The 12,904-nt window shown below is 46.6% G+C and overlaps 1 protein-coding gene across 1 annotated transcript in view; it reads left to right on the forward strand.

Annotated features, from left to right (window-relative positions):
* Positions 1-4: 4 nt before the first annotated feature.
* Positions 5-12,904, forward strand: part of INTS1 (integrator complex subunit 1) — a gene marked incomplete at its 5' end in the record, with an annotated part of 28,750 nt that continues 15,850 nt past the window's right edge. The window contains 23 exons of the mRNA XM_009886072.1: positions 5-86; positions 668-864; positions 1,102-1,239; positions 1,927-2,086; positions 2,438-2,543; positions 2,825-3,011; positions 3,150-3,295; positions 3,580-3,721; positions 4,083-4,259; positions 4,504-4,612; positions 5,232-5,352; positions 6,036-6,113; positions 6,642-6,799; positions 7,976-8,072; positions 8,468-8,559; positions 8,886-8,946; positions 9,330-9,527; positions 9,787-9,916; positions 10,101-10,280; positions 10,372-10,521; positions 11,103-11,282; positions 11,472-11,576; positions 12,464-12,631. Of these exons, the coding sequence (XP_009884374.1) occupies positions 5-86; positions 668-864; positions 1,102-1,239; positions 1,927-2,086; positions 2,438-2,543; positions 2,825-3,011; positions 3,150-3,295; positions 3,580-3,721; positions 4,083-4,259; positions 4,504-4,612; positions 5,232-5,352; positions 6,036-6,113; positions 6,642-6,799; positions 7,976-8,072; positions 8,468-8,559; positions 8,886-8,946; positions 9,330-9,527; positions 9,787-9,916; positions 10,101-10,280; positions 10,372-10,521; positions 11,103-11,282; positions 11,472-11,576; positions 12,464-12,631 (3,162 nt within the window). The remainder of the gene's footprint in view (positions 87-667; positions 865-1,101; positions 1,240-1,926; positions 2,087-2,437; positions 2,544-2,824; positions 3,012-3,149; positions 3,296-3,579; positions 3,722-4,082; positions 4,260-4,503; positions 4,613-5,231; positions 5,353-6,035; positions 6,114-6,641; positions 6,800-7,975; positions 8,073-8,467; positions 8,560-8,885; positions 8,947-9,329; positions 9,528-9,786; positions 9,917-10,100; positions 10,281-10,371; positions 10,522-11,102; positions 11,283-11,471; positions 11,577-12,463; positions 12,632-12,904) is intronic.

The raw sequence follows: 12,904 nt of genomic DNA on the forward strand, positions 1-12,904 counted from the left end.
CCTGGGACGCCTGGCAGAGGCGGCCGTGGCGGAGAAGCGAGCCATTTCACCCTCCATCAAGGAGCCGTCCGTCATCCCCATCGAAGGTGAGGCCTCGCTGCGGTTCTGCCGGGACAGGTGCCGATTCAGGCAAGGATGCAAACTTCAGTTTACCATCCCGAGAGCCTCCGCACAGGAGCCTTCCTCTAAGGCCCTACGCTAAGGGTTATGTGCTGTCCTTAAGGGTTTCCCTGCTGAGTGCAGGGCTGAAGTCACGGTTTTGTCCCTTCTGTTGGTTGTGTTCATCCTGTCTGATAACTGTTTAATAGCAGCACCTGAAAGACTCCCTGAGGAAATCTTTGAGTCTGGATTGTGGTATTTTATTCACATATATCTTTACTAGACTCTGTCTTAGTGTTGCTTGCTTTTTGAAATGTCATTCCATTTTCTGGTGTTTGATACATCCTTAGAGGAGTATTCTAGCACGGAACAACTGAAAAATAATCAAGGGGTGTTGTCAGGTGTGAAACAGAGCTTTTAATAGCAATTGGATAGGGAAAAGTCATTGCAGGGAATAAAGTTGAGCTGTTCTGCGCTTTGTTTTTCTGGAGACTGGCACTGCCAGCATCCCAGGGTGGGTTATTTTGTGTGAGGGTAAATAACGATGCCCGTGTGTCAATGATTGCAGTTGTCCCCACGGTGCTGCTGGATGAAATTGAAGCAGCAGAGGCAGAAGGCAACGACGACCGTATTGAGGGAGTGCTGTGTGGAGCCGCAAAGCAGCTGAAAATGAACAGGGCCAAACCTGATACCACGCTGTACCTGAGCCTCATGTACCTGGCAAAAATCAAACCAAACATATTTGCCACTGAAGGGGTTATCGAGGTGAGGGCTGTGCCACGTTTGGACTCTTGCGCTTACTGACACATCGTTGCTGCCAGCTTGCGAGTATAGTTGCAGTTGCTCTCAAGCCACAGCGTAGTCTGCATGTCTTTGTCAATACCATAGCTCTGTGGCAAGCTGCTGCAACGTGTACGTCTTTTTCTAAAGCTTTTCTGTATGATTTCTTATAAGATGGCATGATTATTTTTTTTAATGTATTTTTGGGGGATGATATTCCAGGCACTGTGCAGCCTGCTCCGAAGAGATGCCTCCATCAATTTCAAAGCCAAAGGGAATAGCCTCGTGTCTGTCTTGGCCTGCAACCTTCTCATGGCAGCTTATGAAGAGGATGAAAACTGGCCAGAGATCTTTGTCAAGGTTGTTGAACCAAGAGGGCTTCTGCCAGAATGTGGGTGGACTGGGTAAAGCTGGCCAGGGTTGGGAAGGCTGTGTGTGTTGGGGGCAGGCTAGAAGCAGAGGATTTATTCCCACTGCAAGGGAAGGGGATATCCAGGGGGCTGTTGCCCAGCGTGGGAAATGCAGCTGGAGGAAGCAGAAATTGGAGTCTGCGCCTATGCTGTATTGACAAGGGAGAAAACCAGAGTCCTTGTGTTTTTTTTAAAGGAAAATCACCACTGGTTGTTCAAATATTCTGGTCTCCTTTGCATTCTATTGCCTTACCTCTGCTCTTTTCTGAGATGCCTGTGACAGTCTGCTGATATAAGTGTCCCAGAGACTTCTTACTATCTGGTTTGCCTATAGAGAAAACACAAGCTGTTGATTTAAAAATGCTAAGCTTTTAAAAGACAAGCTTCTATATTTTGGTGGTAGAAGTTGTTGTAAAATCTTTGCTAAAGTTTAATTTGGTGTGATGGTTTGGTTTTTTGCTCTTATGTGACTTGCCTGCGGTCATCTGGTCTGTTTTTCATCCATGCGATAGTTATGCTACTTTCCTACTTCACGGCTGTATGTTGAAAATGAATACAAACTTGGGAAGCTCACAAATACTCCTCTGATTAACCGGTACAAAAAAGGCTTGAGCATGGTTTGTGTTCTCTTCTGCAGGTTTACATTGAGGACTCCCTCGGGGAACGCATCTGGGTGGACAGCCCTCACTGCAAAACATTTGTGGATAACATCCAAACAGCTTTTAACACCAAGATGCCTCCTAAGAGCATGCTCTTGCATGGGGAGGTTGGACGTAGCGGAGGGGACCTTAGTGCTGGTAAGAAGATGTTTGGAAAGTGGGAACAGAGGGGTAGGGAGAAAATGGATGCTGGTGAGGTTATTGACTGGTGAGAATATTTTGTTACTGGATGGAGTCACATAGACCAGGTTTTGAGTTCCAAGCATTACTTTTGCTCTCTTTGGGGCTCTTTGATTTCTAGGGGATGTTTGAGGGCAGGCAGTGAAAGGGGCTTGGAGAATGTGCCTGTATGTGATACAGTGTGAGGAAGCAACTAGTTGTGGCCTCATTCAGTGCTGCTGAAGAGGATCCTTGAAAGAAGCTGAGCATGTAAGATCTCTAGAAAGAAGAGTTATCTCACGAAGCATGCTGTGTGCTGGTCTCTCTTAGGGAGTAGCCCACACCCTTCCATGACAGAGGAAGAAGACAGCCAGAGTGAGCTGCTGATCGCAGAGGAGAAGATGAGCCCAGAGCAGGAGGGTCAGCTCATGCCCAGGTACAGTGCCTCTTCTTCTGACACAGCCGTGTGGCAGATCTGTCTGTGCTCACCCACTCTTGCAGTGCTGCGGCAGGGCGTTCCCTCTCTGCACTAGCTCTCCTGTGGCACTTGTTAGAGGAAGTTAAGCATCAGATACAGCTGGTTCCAGGAGAAAAGAATAGATTTTCTTTGTTTGTATGTAATGCATGAACAAGAAGGGATGCTGGTCTCTGGACACAGCAAAGTGTGACCAAGCTGGCTTGTGTGGAAGTGAATAAAATGCAGTTTGTGGGGTCCAGGTATGATGACCTTGTAGAGAGCGTGGAGGAATATGTCCTAGACATGCTGCGGGACCAACTCAACCGGCGCCAGCCAATGGACAACGTCTCCAGGAACCTCCTTCGACTGCTGACGGCAACCTGTGGTTACAAAGAGGTGCGGCAGATGGCTGTGCAGAGGCTGGAGATGTGGCTGCAGAATCCAAAGGTAAGGATAGAAGCTGTTGAAGCACAAGTCTTCTGGACCTGGTCTGGGATCCAGCCAGGAGGGCTGCATACTGGGTGCCAGTTATGTTTCTGATCTGTGATGGCAGGTGGCTGTAGCCTTTCTGTTCTTCCTCTGCAGTTGACAAAGCCAGCTCAGGACTTGCTGATGTCAGTCTGTATGAATTGCAACACCCACAGCTCAGAGGACATGGAAGTTATCTCCAACCTTATCAAAATTCGTCTCAAGCCAAAAGTCCTTCTCAACCACTACATGCTGTGTGTCAGGTGAGTGGGTGACCGGGTCTGTGATGGGAAGAGAAAGCACTCTGGAAGGTGTGCCCAGCGCCTTCTCAGTGTCTCTGTGTAATGGTTTTAAATGCCAGCTTGGACCATGGGGCGTCCTGTGTAACATTAAATGGATTTTATTGTCCTGGAAGTCGTTCAGTAATCCTTTGATATTGCCGGACATACATGCTGCTCTATCCTCTTTGCTTTGTGTGTTAAATACTTCAAAGAGAAATCAAAACAGTGGGTCTAGCTGGGGTGAAACCTCTGGTCTTTCCCTGCAGAGAGCTGCTGAATGCACACAGGGATAACCTGGGCACCACAATTAAGTTTGTGATTTTCAACGAGCTATCAAATGCAAGAAATCCCAACAACATGCAGATCCTGTATACTGTGCTTCAGCATAGCTCAGAACAAGCTCCGAAGGTAGGTGTAGTGTCTTATGTGACTGATGGTGATCCCAGACCCCCCCGCCTGAGAGATGTAGCTGAACTGAGGCTCAGATGAAATCTTTCCACAGAAAACTGTGTGATCTGTATCACGCTGTTTTGAAGTTATATTATTGTACTTGTTAGGAGTAAATGTGCATGGGTGTTTTCTAACTAACTCCCGCATTCTGGGTGACCAGCCTTGTGGTAATGAAGTTTCATGAGAGAAGCGTTATTATAGCTCCCCGGGGGTCTGAAGGACGGGCATCCCACCAGCATTGTTTCCTTGTGACTTTTCATTTTGTGGGTGCAGATACATTACAATGCACTGAAAGTTTTCTCTTTCTGTATGGTCCCAGTACCTCGCAATGGTGTTCCAAGATCTTTTGACTACAAAGGATGATTACTTGCGGGCTTCACGGGCTCTGCTGCGAGAGATCATAAAACAGACAAAACACGAGATCAACTTCCAGGCCTTCTGTCTGGGTCTTATGCAGGAACGGAAGGAGGCCCAGTACGCAGAAATGGAATTCAAGGTACCACTTTCTTTGCCCTTTGTGCTGCTGGATGGTGTACTGGTCTTCCATATCTTTTTTTTCTGAATGTTTTTTCTTTTGCTCTGTTGTTTGAGTGTCTGTGTTTGTATATCACATTTCACAGCTGTGCTCCTACATCCCATTTCCAAACATCCGTGACTGTCATTTTTCATGATGAAACACTTTCACGACGGCAGTTTTGGGTATTGCTGATTCAACTCACTTGCTTTTTTTTTTTTTTAAGGAGCGGTTTGTCATCCACATAACTGATCTGCTGGCCGTCTCCATGATGCTTGGTATCACAGCCCAGGTGAAGGAGGCTGGAATTGCTTGGGACAAAGGAGAGAAAAAGAGTAAGTGGAACAATCTAGGTTCCCTCTGAAGATGGGCAGCTTGGTAGATATCCTCGGACAGTGCTGACGTTGTGAGAACATTGGGGCAAGAGTTAGGAATGGGTGTAAGCCTCCATTCTGAACAGAGGCACGGGGATGCTTGCTAACATCCTGAGGATGACACAGTTAGCAGATGTGGCATTTGCGTGGCTGGGTGAATATGCAGGTGCTTTTCCTATCTCTGGAAGCAGTGGTTGAGAGGCTGAGGAAAGGGGACTGTGTAGTGAAGGGACTGAGGAACTGGGTCATGCCTGGAGGAGCAGCTGTAAGGATTACCAAGTACGTATTGCTGAGAAGACAGGCCTTTGGCGTGGCACTGAAGTGACTGCCCAGGTGTCGTCTTCTCACAGGGCTCATTTGTCCGTGCTACATCTCGGGGGGTTTTGTTGCAGTGCATATCAGAAAGGCATTACTGAAGCACGCGTGTTGTCGGTGCTGGGATGCTTAAGGTTGTCTGATACACCTCTCTCCAGTTTGCTGTTGATGTTTTGGAGCCTTAGTTACTATCTGCTCTTGAAACAGCCACCCTCTTCTGCTTGGCTCCTGGTGGGGCTCTGATACAAACCTTACTGTTTTACAGACCTGGAAGTGCTACGCTCTTTCCAGAACCAAATTGCTGCTATCCAACGAGATGCTGTCTGGTGGCTTCACACGGTCGTTCCATCTATCAGCAAGCTGGCTCCGAAGGACTATGTGCACTGGTAAGAGTCAGCTTGGTAATCTGCTGTGCGTAACCAGTCCCTTTCCCAACACTGTATGACGTATTATGAAAAACCATGCATATGCCAGGGTTTGGTTAGATTTCTCTCCCCTTATGAGATAGGGAGCAGAAAACGTGTTTTAGCAGGGTTCAGGTTGGGACTGTCTCCCTCTCAGGAATTCCTGCAGATGCATCCTCTTACCAGAAATACACGATAATGGAAAATATTTCTGATTTGCATTATTTGGGCCCACCTAATAGGGAATTTCCAGTTATGTGACTGAGTATGATCCTTGTGGACCACTTGTTCTTTTGTCTGACGTGCTTTTTCAAGCTGTACGGTTGAGGGCTCCGTAGAATCAGATAGATAGATAGTGCTGTCTTCTCTGCCTGCTTCTAGTTATATCCTGGGGTCTGGCTCAAGGCATTACTGAAGCAGGTCAAGCCAGAATTAATAGTATCTGTTCACTGGAACATTGTTCACTGGAAGTGTAAATGCCCAATGCCCATACTGTGTAGTACTCTGTTGTGATTTGAGTTGTTACTTTTAGTAGACTGGCTTATCTGAGGGGGCTCCTTCTGTGTAGGATGGGAAGCATTGGCAGGAGTCTGGGGAGACTGAACTGTTGAATGTGTTCTTGAGCCTCGCACAGATGATATTTACTGTCCTCTTCATCTCTGCAGCCTCCACAAGGTGCTCTTCACAGAACAGCCAGAAACCTACTACAAATGGGACAACTGGCCCCCTGAGAGTGACCGCAAGTGAGTGTGTGCCTCACCTAGAGCTGGGTACAGGCGCAGAGGTGCTGTAGTTTGACGCAGAGGAATTTTGTTTTCTGGTGTTCCTTATATAGCTCTGTGTTGGGAAGGCTTGGAACTGTGCTTAGATTTTCTACATCTGTTACATTGCCTTAAAATTGAGGGATGTTGCTCTATTCTCCATCTGTTCCTCTTCCTCCTTCACTCTTGTTCGCTGTGCCAAGCTGTTCTGTAGTTTGATTCTGTAACTGTAAGAAGGGCAGCCCTGCACTGTGTGGTTTTTACTGGGGTAACCTTAGGGACCTCAGACTCAAGCAGGTTGAAGTGTAGAGGTACAAGACACCATGAACAATATTCCATAAAACAATTTGTTTCAGGTGGTTGCATTTGGAGCTGGAGACCAGGGAAGGAGTTGTAAACTAAGCTGTGATTTATGTTCTGCTCAGCTGAGCTCTAGGGTCTGTGGAGGGTTTCAGGAACCCTCATGCTGCTGTCAAAAAAAGCGTTATTGATGTCTTATGTCTCATGCAGCTTCTTCCTTCGCCTCTGCTCTGAGGTGCCCATCCTTGAAGACACACTGATGCGGATCCTTGTGATCGGTTTGTCGCGGGACCTTCCTCTTGGCCCTGCGGATGCCATGGAGCTTGCTGACCACTTGGTGAAGCGCGCTGCCGCTGTGCAAGCAGATGGTAAGACTGCGCAAAGCTCCAGCCAGCAAGTGGTTACTTCTGTCTGCATGTCCTCTTATTGGAACCCAGGTCTGAGGTAGCTCCTACCACGCACCAAAGAGCCTTCCCATCACTTCAAGCATGTGTTAGTCATGATGGCTAAGCATTTGGCTCAAAGCCAGATATGTGTTGCTGTTGCTTTCTCACTAGAGAAGCTTCTTATTTTCTCCTCCTGTTTCTCCCTGTTACTAATTTTCTGTCAGGGAGTGTTTGGGAAATTACTGGTTGTGTTGAGGATGAAGGACTGTGAATAACCACCCAAAGTTTTGAGTTAGCATTTTTAAATTCAATTTAGTCCTTTATACGTACCGTGAGATGAATAGAAATTTTTTAGGCAATGCAAAAATGAAAGGGTTGAAAGTTAAAGTAATTAACTCATGTATTGTATCCTCCTCCCAATTTCATTATTCAAGCACTGTTGCAGAATAGCAGTTACAAAAGTAGCCTTAACTCTTACTGCTTTTATGAATTCATTCAGCACTTGTCCTATTTCCTGCATCCTTGGAGGATGTGTCCATTCAGTTGAGCAATATGTGTTTGTCTCAGAGTTGAGGGGGTTGTCAGTTTGATTCTAAAGCATCTTATGCGCTCTTAGTGCTGACTGGTTAATGGCAAAGTCTAGTCTGGATCTGGTCAGTGCAAGTGGAATGAGCTAGACTTAGATATTGAATATCCTGTGAAAATGTGTCCAGCCTCTCAGGGTGGCATTTTGAATGCTGCGCCCTTTCAAGTACTGGAAGACTCAGAGTTAAATTAGGGTGAGTCTGAAAACTCGCAACAAAGTTAAAATGCGTTTTTAGTTCCTCTGAGCCCCAGAAGTTCTGAGCAGATTCAGGGCTTACCTGAAGGAGTGTACCTGAGTTCTGAAAAAGATAGCGGTATCGTATTGGATGCATTTGGGGAAAAAAAAACCTGCCCTTAAGAATTTAAACCAAATTGCAGCTGAAAAGTTCGATATCCTTATACATTGACTTGTAGCTTTTTTAAGTGCTGTTGTTTTTTTGGTTCCTGTAATATGAGAACAAGCCCACAATAACATAGTTGCTTGAAGTAAAATTTTTGTTATACTGTGATGCTTTTCTTGAAGGACTTTCGGCCAGGTAGACAGGTCAATAACAGTCTTTTCTTCTTCTCCAGATGTTGAGGTCCTGAGGGTAGAAAGAATCCAGCTGATCGATGCGGTCTTAAATCTGTGCACTTATCACCATCCAGAGAACATCCAGCTACCCCCAGGGTAAGGCTTATCACAGAGATAGTCTTGTTGTGATCTGGTTCATTTTCACCTTGTGACTAACAATCCTAGCTCACAGATTTGAAGATGCTTTTCCCTATTACAATTTGAAATAAAAAAATGGTGAGGAAACCTTTTCAATGTCATGTTCAGGTGGGAATTTCTCTATGGCAGTTTAAGACTTGCATCATGGAATGGACTTTCCTCTGCAAGCACTCTGATCTTTCTGCTCTAGAAATTTTCAGCTGAACCCTGCTGTCCCTCCTGAGGTTTTTGTTTGAAAACCACTGAACTGGTGTGGCTGAATCTAAACAGTGCGTGATTAAGGAGAAAAGCAGTCCTGAGATGGCCTTAAGTAACCAAATCTAACCATTCGTATCTGTTGACGGCTTTTGCAGGTACCAGCCTCCAAATCTAGCTATTTCTACCCTCTACTGGAAAGCCTGGCCTCTCCTGCTTGTAGTGGCTGCATTCAATCCTGAAAACATTGGTGAGTGTGGACATTTTTCAAGATACTAGTTCTTCTGTAAAAATTGGTCAAGGTGCTGTCTGCTGAAGTCTGGTTGCCTGTGTATAAGGCGTGTCCTGGGTTGATGAGATAACTCCAGTTACTGCGTATTCCCTGTGTGTGCAAAAATACACAGTGTGAGGGTTTGGACCAGCATGTGGCTGGAATCACATTCTCTGTGCTCTAAGCGCCTTGAGCTGTTCCAAAGTGAGTTTGTTGTGTGTCTCCCCCACTTTAGAATGTGTTAAAATGTATATAAAGACCCTCACTTTTTCTCCTGTATCACCGATTGCCCTTCTCTGCTGCAGGTCTGGCTGCGTGGGAGGAGTACCCTTCTCTAAAGATGCTCATGGAAATGGTCATGACCAAGTTAGTATGCTTAAATCCCTACATAAATCAAACAGGCCACCAAACCCACATATTTTTGAATGAAGTTTGTGCCAGCTGGCTCCTTCCTTTCCAGTGGGACTGGTGTAAAATAAGCTGGCTGGCAGCAGCACTGCAGTTTGAGTGGGAAACGTGCCTTCCCCTAACAGAAATATTATAAGCAAGGGAATAAAGCTGAGGAAAAGGGAGGGGTGACTGTGGTGTGCCTTGCTGAAAAGGTCTCGATCTCCCTGGCCCTGCTGGGAAGCTGCCTTGTTTTTACTGTGTTGCCTAACGGAGCTGAGGTCCTGAGGACTTTCTGACTGTGGTTCATGAGCTTTGAATAGGCCGAGATAACCATTTTCTTTTTTAACTTATTTTCTCAGTAATTATTCCTATCCTCAATGTACCTTGACGGATGAAGAAACACGCACAGAGATGATTAATCGTGAACTTCAAATCTCCCAGAGAGAAAAACAGGAGATTCTGGCATTTGAGGGTCATCTGGCTGCTGCATCCACAAAACAAACAATTACAGAGAGCAGCAGCCTCTTGCTGTCCCAGCTGACGAGTCTGGACCCTCAGTAAGTAGCCTTCTGCAGTCTGGTGCCATAATGAAATCCCAGTTAATGCTAGTTAGGAAACCCTGCTGCTCATAAGGTTGTTGATGTGGGCAAGAAGAGCCCTGAGATTTGGTAGCCCGTGAGATACATGTCACGTTTGGTCCTTGTCCTTCTGTTGCCGCCTGCATGTGGCCCTCGTGCATTACTGAACTGACTGATCGTCATCAACAGCAGAGTGAAAGTATGTCTGCCCGTGGATAACTCAGTGTTTCTCTGGCAGGGGCCCCCCACGCAGACCTCCACCACATGTCCTGGAGCAGGTGAAAAGCCTGAACCAGTCGCTTCGCTTGGGCCACCTCCTGTGTCGCAGTCGTCATCCTGACTTTCTTCTCAACATCATTCAAAGACAGGTGAGCTCCTGCGGTGGCTTGGCTATGTCAGGATCTGATCCCTTGTCTCTGAAGCTTGAGCAGAGTGAGAGGCAAAAGGAAGCTAAGTAAGATGCAGGGGAAGGTGGTTTACTGCTCAGGAATTAAATGATCGGTGTGCTGCACCTATGTTCTGCTGATCTTGCGTTGTTCTCCTGCTTCCTAGGCCTCATCGCAGTCAATGCCGTGGTTGGCAGATCTGGTTCAGTCCAGCGAGGGCTCCTTGGACGTCCTACCTGTGCAGTGCCTGTGTGAGTTCCTGCTTCATGATGCTGCTGACGAATCAACCTCAGGTGAAGAAGAGGAGGAGGGTGAGAGTAAGGAGCAGCGTGCCAAGAAACGCCAGGTGAGTAGTCTCCTGGGGATCAGTTCTGTTACCTACTTTCTGTGCGTCCCTGATTTGATTTCATTGGAAAGGCCAACTTCTTGCTCCACAGAGACAACAGAAACAAAGGCAGTTGCTTGGACGGTTGCAAGACTTGCTCTTGGGTCCCAAAGCAGATGAACAGACAACCTGCGAGGTGCTTGACTATTTCCTACGACGCCTGAGTTCCTCCCAGGTGGCCTCACGGGTCTTGGCCATGAAGGTGAGCAAAATGAGAATCTTCTCGACTAGGGTTTGTCAGAAGCTTAGGGCAGAGTCCTGGATTCTCTTGAGTCCAGAGCCAACGCAGTGAAATTGTTTCATGTCATCCTTCTTCAGTGACTTGTCTCAATCTCCAAGCCCCATCAAATGCACTTCTGCTCCCTGCTGCTCAGAAGCTGCCTTTGTTCAACAGCCAAGTAGTACTTTTCCTAAGATAGAGCTGGATTTTGCTGTTTCCTGTGAAGTTCAGGTGTAGACTCAGCAGATCGTGTGCTACATGGAGTAACTGGCAGCAGCTGTTGTCTGTGGGGAATGTAAATGAGAGAGTGCTTGGTGCTCCAGAGCACAGTCAAGGCAAGCAGAATTGCAGAGAGCTCAAAAAGATTACGCTTACAGAAGACTGAAACTTCATGCAGGGTAACTGTCAAACAAACATGTTCTATGAGATATGAAACCTGTTGTGTGCTGCATTTGGATCATTCCATGATGTTTGAAACTTGTTTCTATTATATTCGCTGGTATGAAACTAGTGGTCCAGCTGTGGCTTCAAATGCAATGACTGTGTCCGTGTGACTTCCGCAGGGCCTCTCCTTGGTGCTCTCCGAAGGGGGACTGCGTGATGGAGAGGAGAAAGATCACCCCATGGAAGAGGACTCTGGTGATTCTGAACTGCTGCAGGGATATCAGTGGCTGCTGAGAGACCTCCCGAGGCTGCCGCTGTTTGACAGCGTTAGAGCAACAACAGCTCTTGCCTTGCAACAGGTAGGTGTGAGTAGCTGGAGGAGATAAGTGACCCGCTTATTCTGTGTCCTACTCATGCTAAAACAAATCTGAGCAAACTGTGGGGGGGTGTGATATCGACATGTTTGTATGCTTGCAGAAGAATTTTTCGTATGCTGGTGCTTGTTTTCATTAAATCCTGATTTCTAATGAGGGGAGTTCTCGTTCTAGGCCATCCACATGGAGACGGATCCCCAGACCATCAGTGCTTACCTGGTGTACCTCTCTCAGCACGCCCCGGTGGAGGAGCAGGGACAGCACAATGACCTTGCGCTGGTGAGAGGCCGGGTTGCGAGGCCAGAGGGATTGCACGAGGGAGAGCTGGCAAGTCTCGGGACAGTGGTGGGCACGTGACTTGCTCTACTGGCACGATGAGGTTCTTGGGAGCATATGAATCTGATAACAGCGTGTTTGTGTTTCTGCGTATGTGTTGCAAGACAACCTGTGTCTTTGGTTTCATATCATGAAATGATATCACAGCAATAACCTCTAGTCCAGCAGCCCATCTCAGATGGTATGGGGAATGCAAGAGTGGACAGCAATTTGAAGGAAATCCCACCACCTGGTAGTGTTTCACAAGCAAGCAGGTGCTAAACCCCCAGTCACATGTATCTGGGGAGAGAACAGGAAGTCAGAAACCATAGTGGTGGGATGCACACTCTCCTGTAACCAGAATTGGATTTCTAATTTTTTTAAAGCTTTTGGTGATTTTATTATTTTTTTTTAATGGCTTTTATACAATAGGGGTTTTTTTGTTGTTCCATCTCTGGGTGCTTTTTTTCATTGCTTTTAAGTCCATTGAACTACATCCTTCATAACAACCTTTTTGCACGGGTCTAGAGGCTCATGTGTTTTTTTCTGCCTGCATAGATCTGTTCGGATATGTGGAGATTGTTAAATGACAAGTCAGTAGATCTGTTTGTTCATAGAAATGCAGATTTTTACTAGGTAAATGCTCACTTTGTAATGGGATGCATCAGAATGCAGCTGTGCTACAAGCGGCGTTTCCCCTCTTGTGACGGTTTTACCCTTGACTCCACGTGTTCATCTCCAGAGTGGTATTAACTGGGCTGATGATGGAAACTGGAGAATGTGATGGAATGAAACAGGAGGACGTGGCTATGTTGTTCAGTAAAGACCTCGTGGATCTTTTCCCCTTGCAGGATGTTGCCCGACTCATCGTGGAACGCTCTACCATCATGTCTCACCTCTTCTCCAAACTCTCGTACTGTGCTGAATCAGATGCAGTGCTTGTTGCTCTTCTCTCCATCTTTTCTCGCTACATCAAACGCATGCGCCAGAGTAAGGAGGGCGAGGAGGTGTACAGCTGGGTGAGTGCCTCCCTGCCTTTCTTAAGCAGGTAGAAGAAACAGGATAAGTTAACAAAAGAGAAGCCCATTATGGGTTCCTGAGTATGTAGAAACTATGTCTGGTTCAAGAATTCCCTGATCTGAAAATAATTGGAGGTTAGCATAGTATCAGAGCCAAGTGTATGTATACATGAAGAGCTTCCTTTAACTTTTCCTTGAGTATCTTTTGTGGCCGCTGTTGCAGATACTGGGCTAGATTGAACTTTGGTCTGACCAAATTTGTCCATTCTCATG

The sequence above is a fragment of the Charadrius vociferus genome, unplaced genomic scaffold (genome assembly GCF_000708025.1).
Source record: "Charadrius vociferus isolate BGI_N301 unplaced genomic scaffold, ASM70802v2 scaffold430, whole genome shotgun sequence".
In the NCBI taxonomy this organism is placed as follows: domain Eukaryota; kingdom Metazoa; phylum Chordata; class Aves; order Charadriiformes; family Charadriidae; genus Charadrius; species Charadrius vociferus.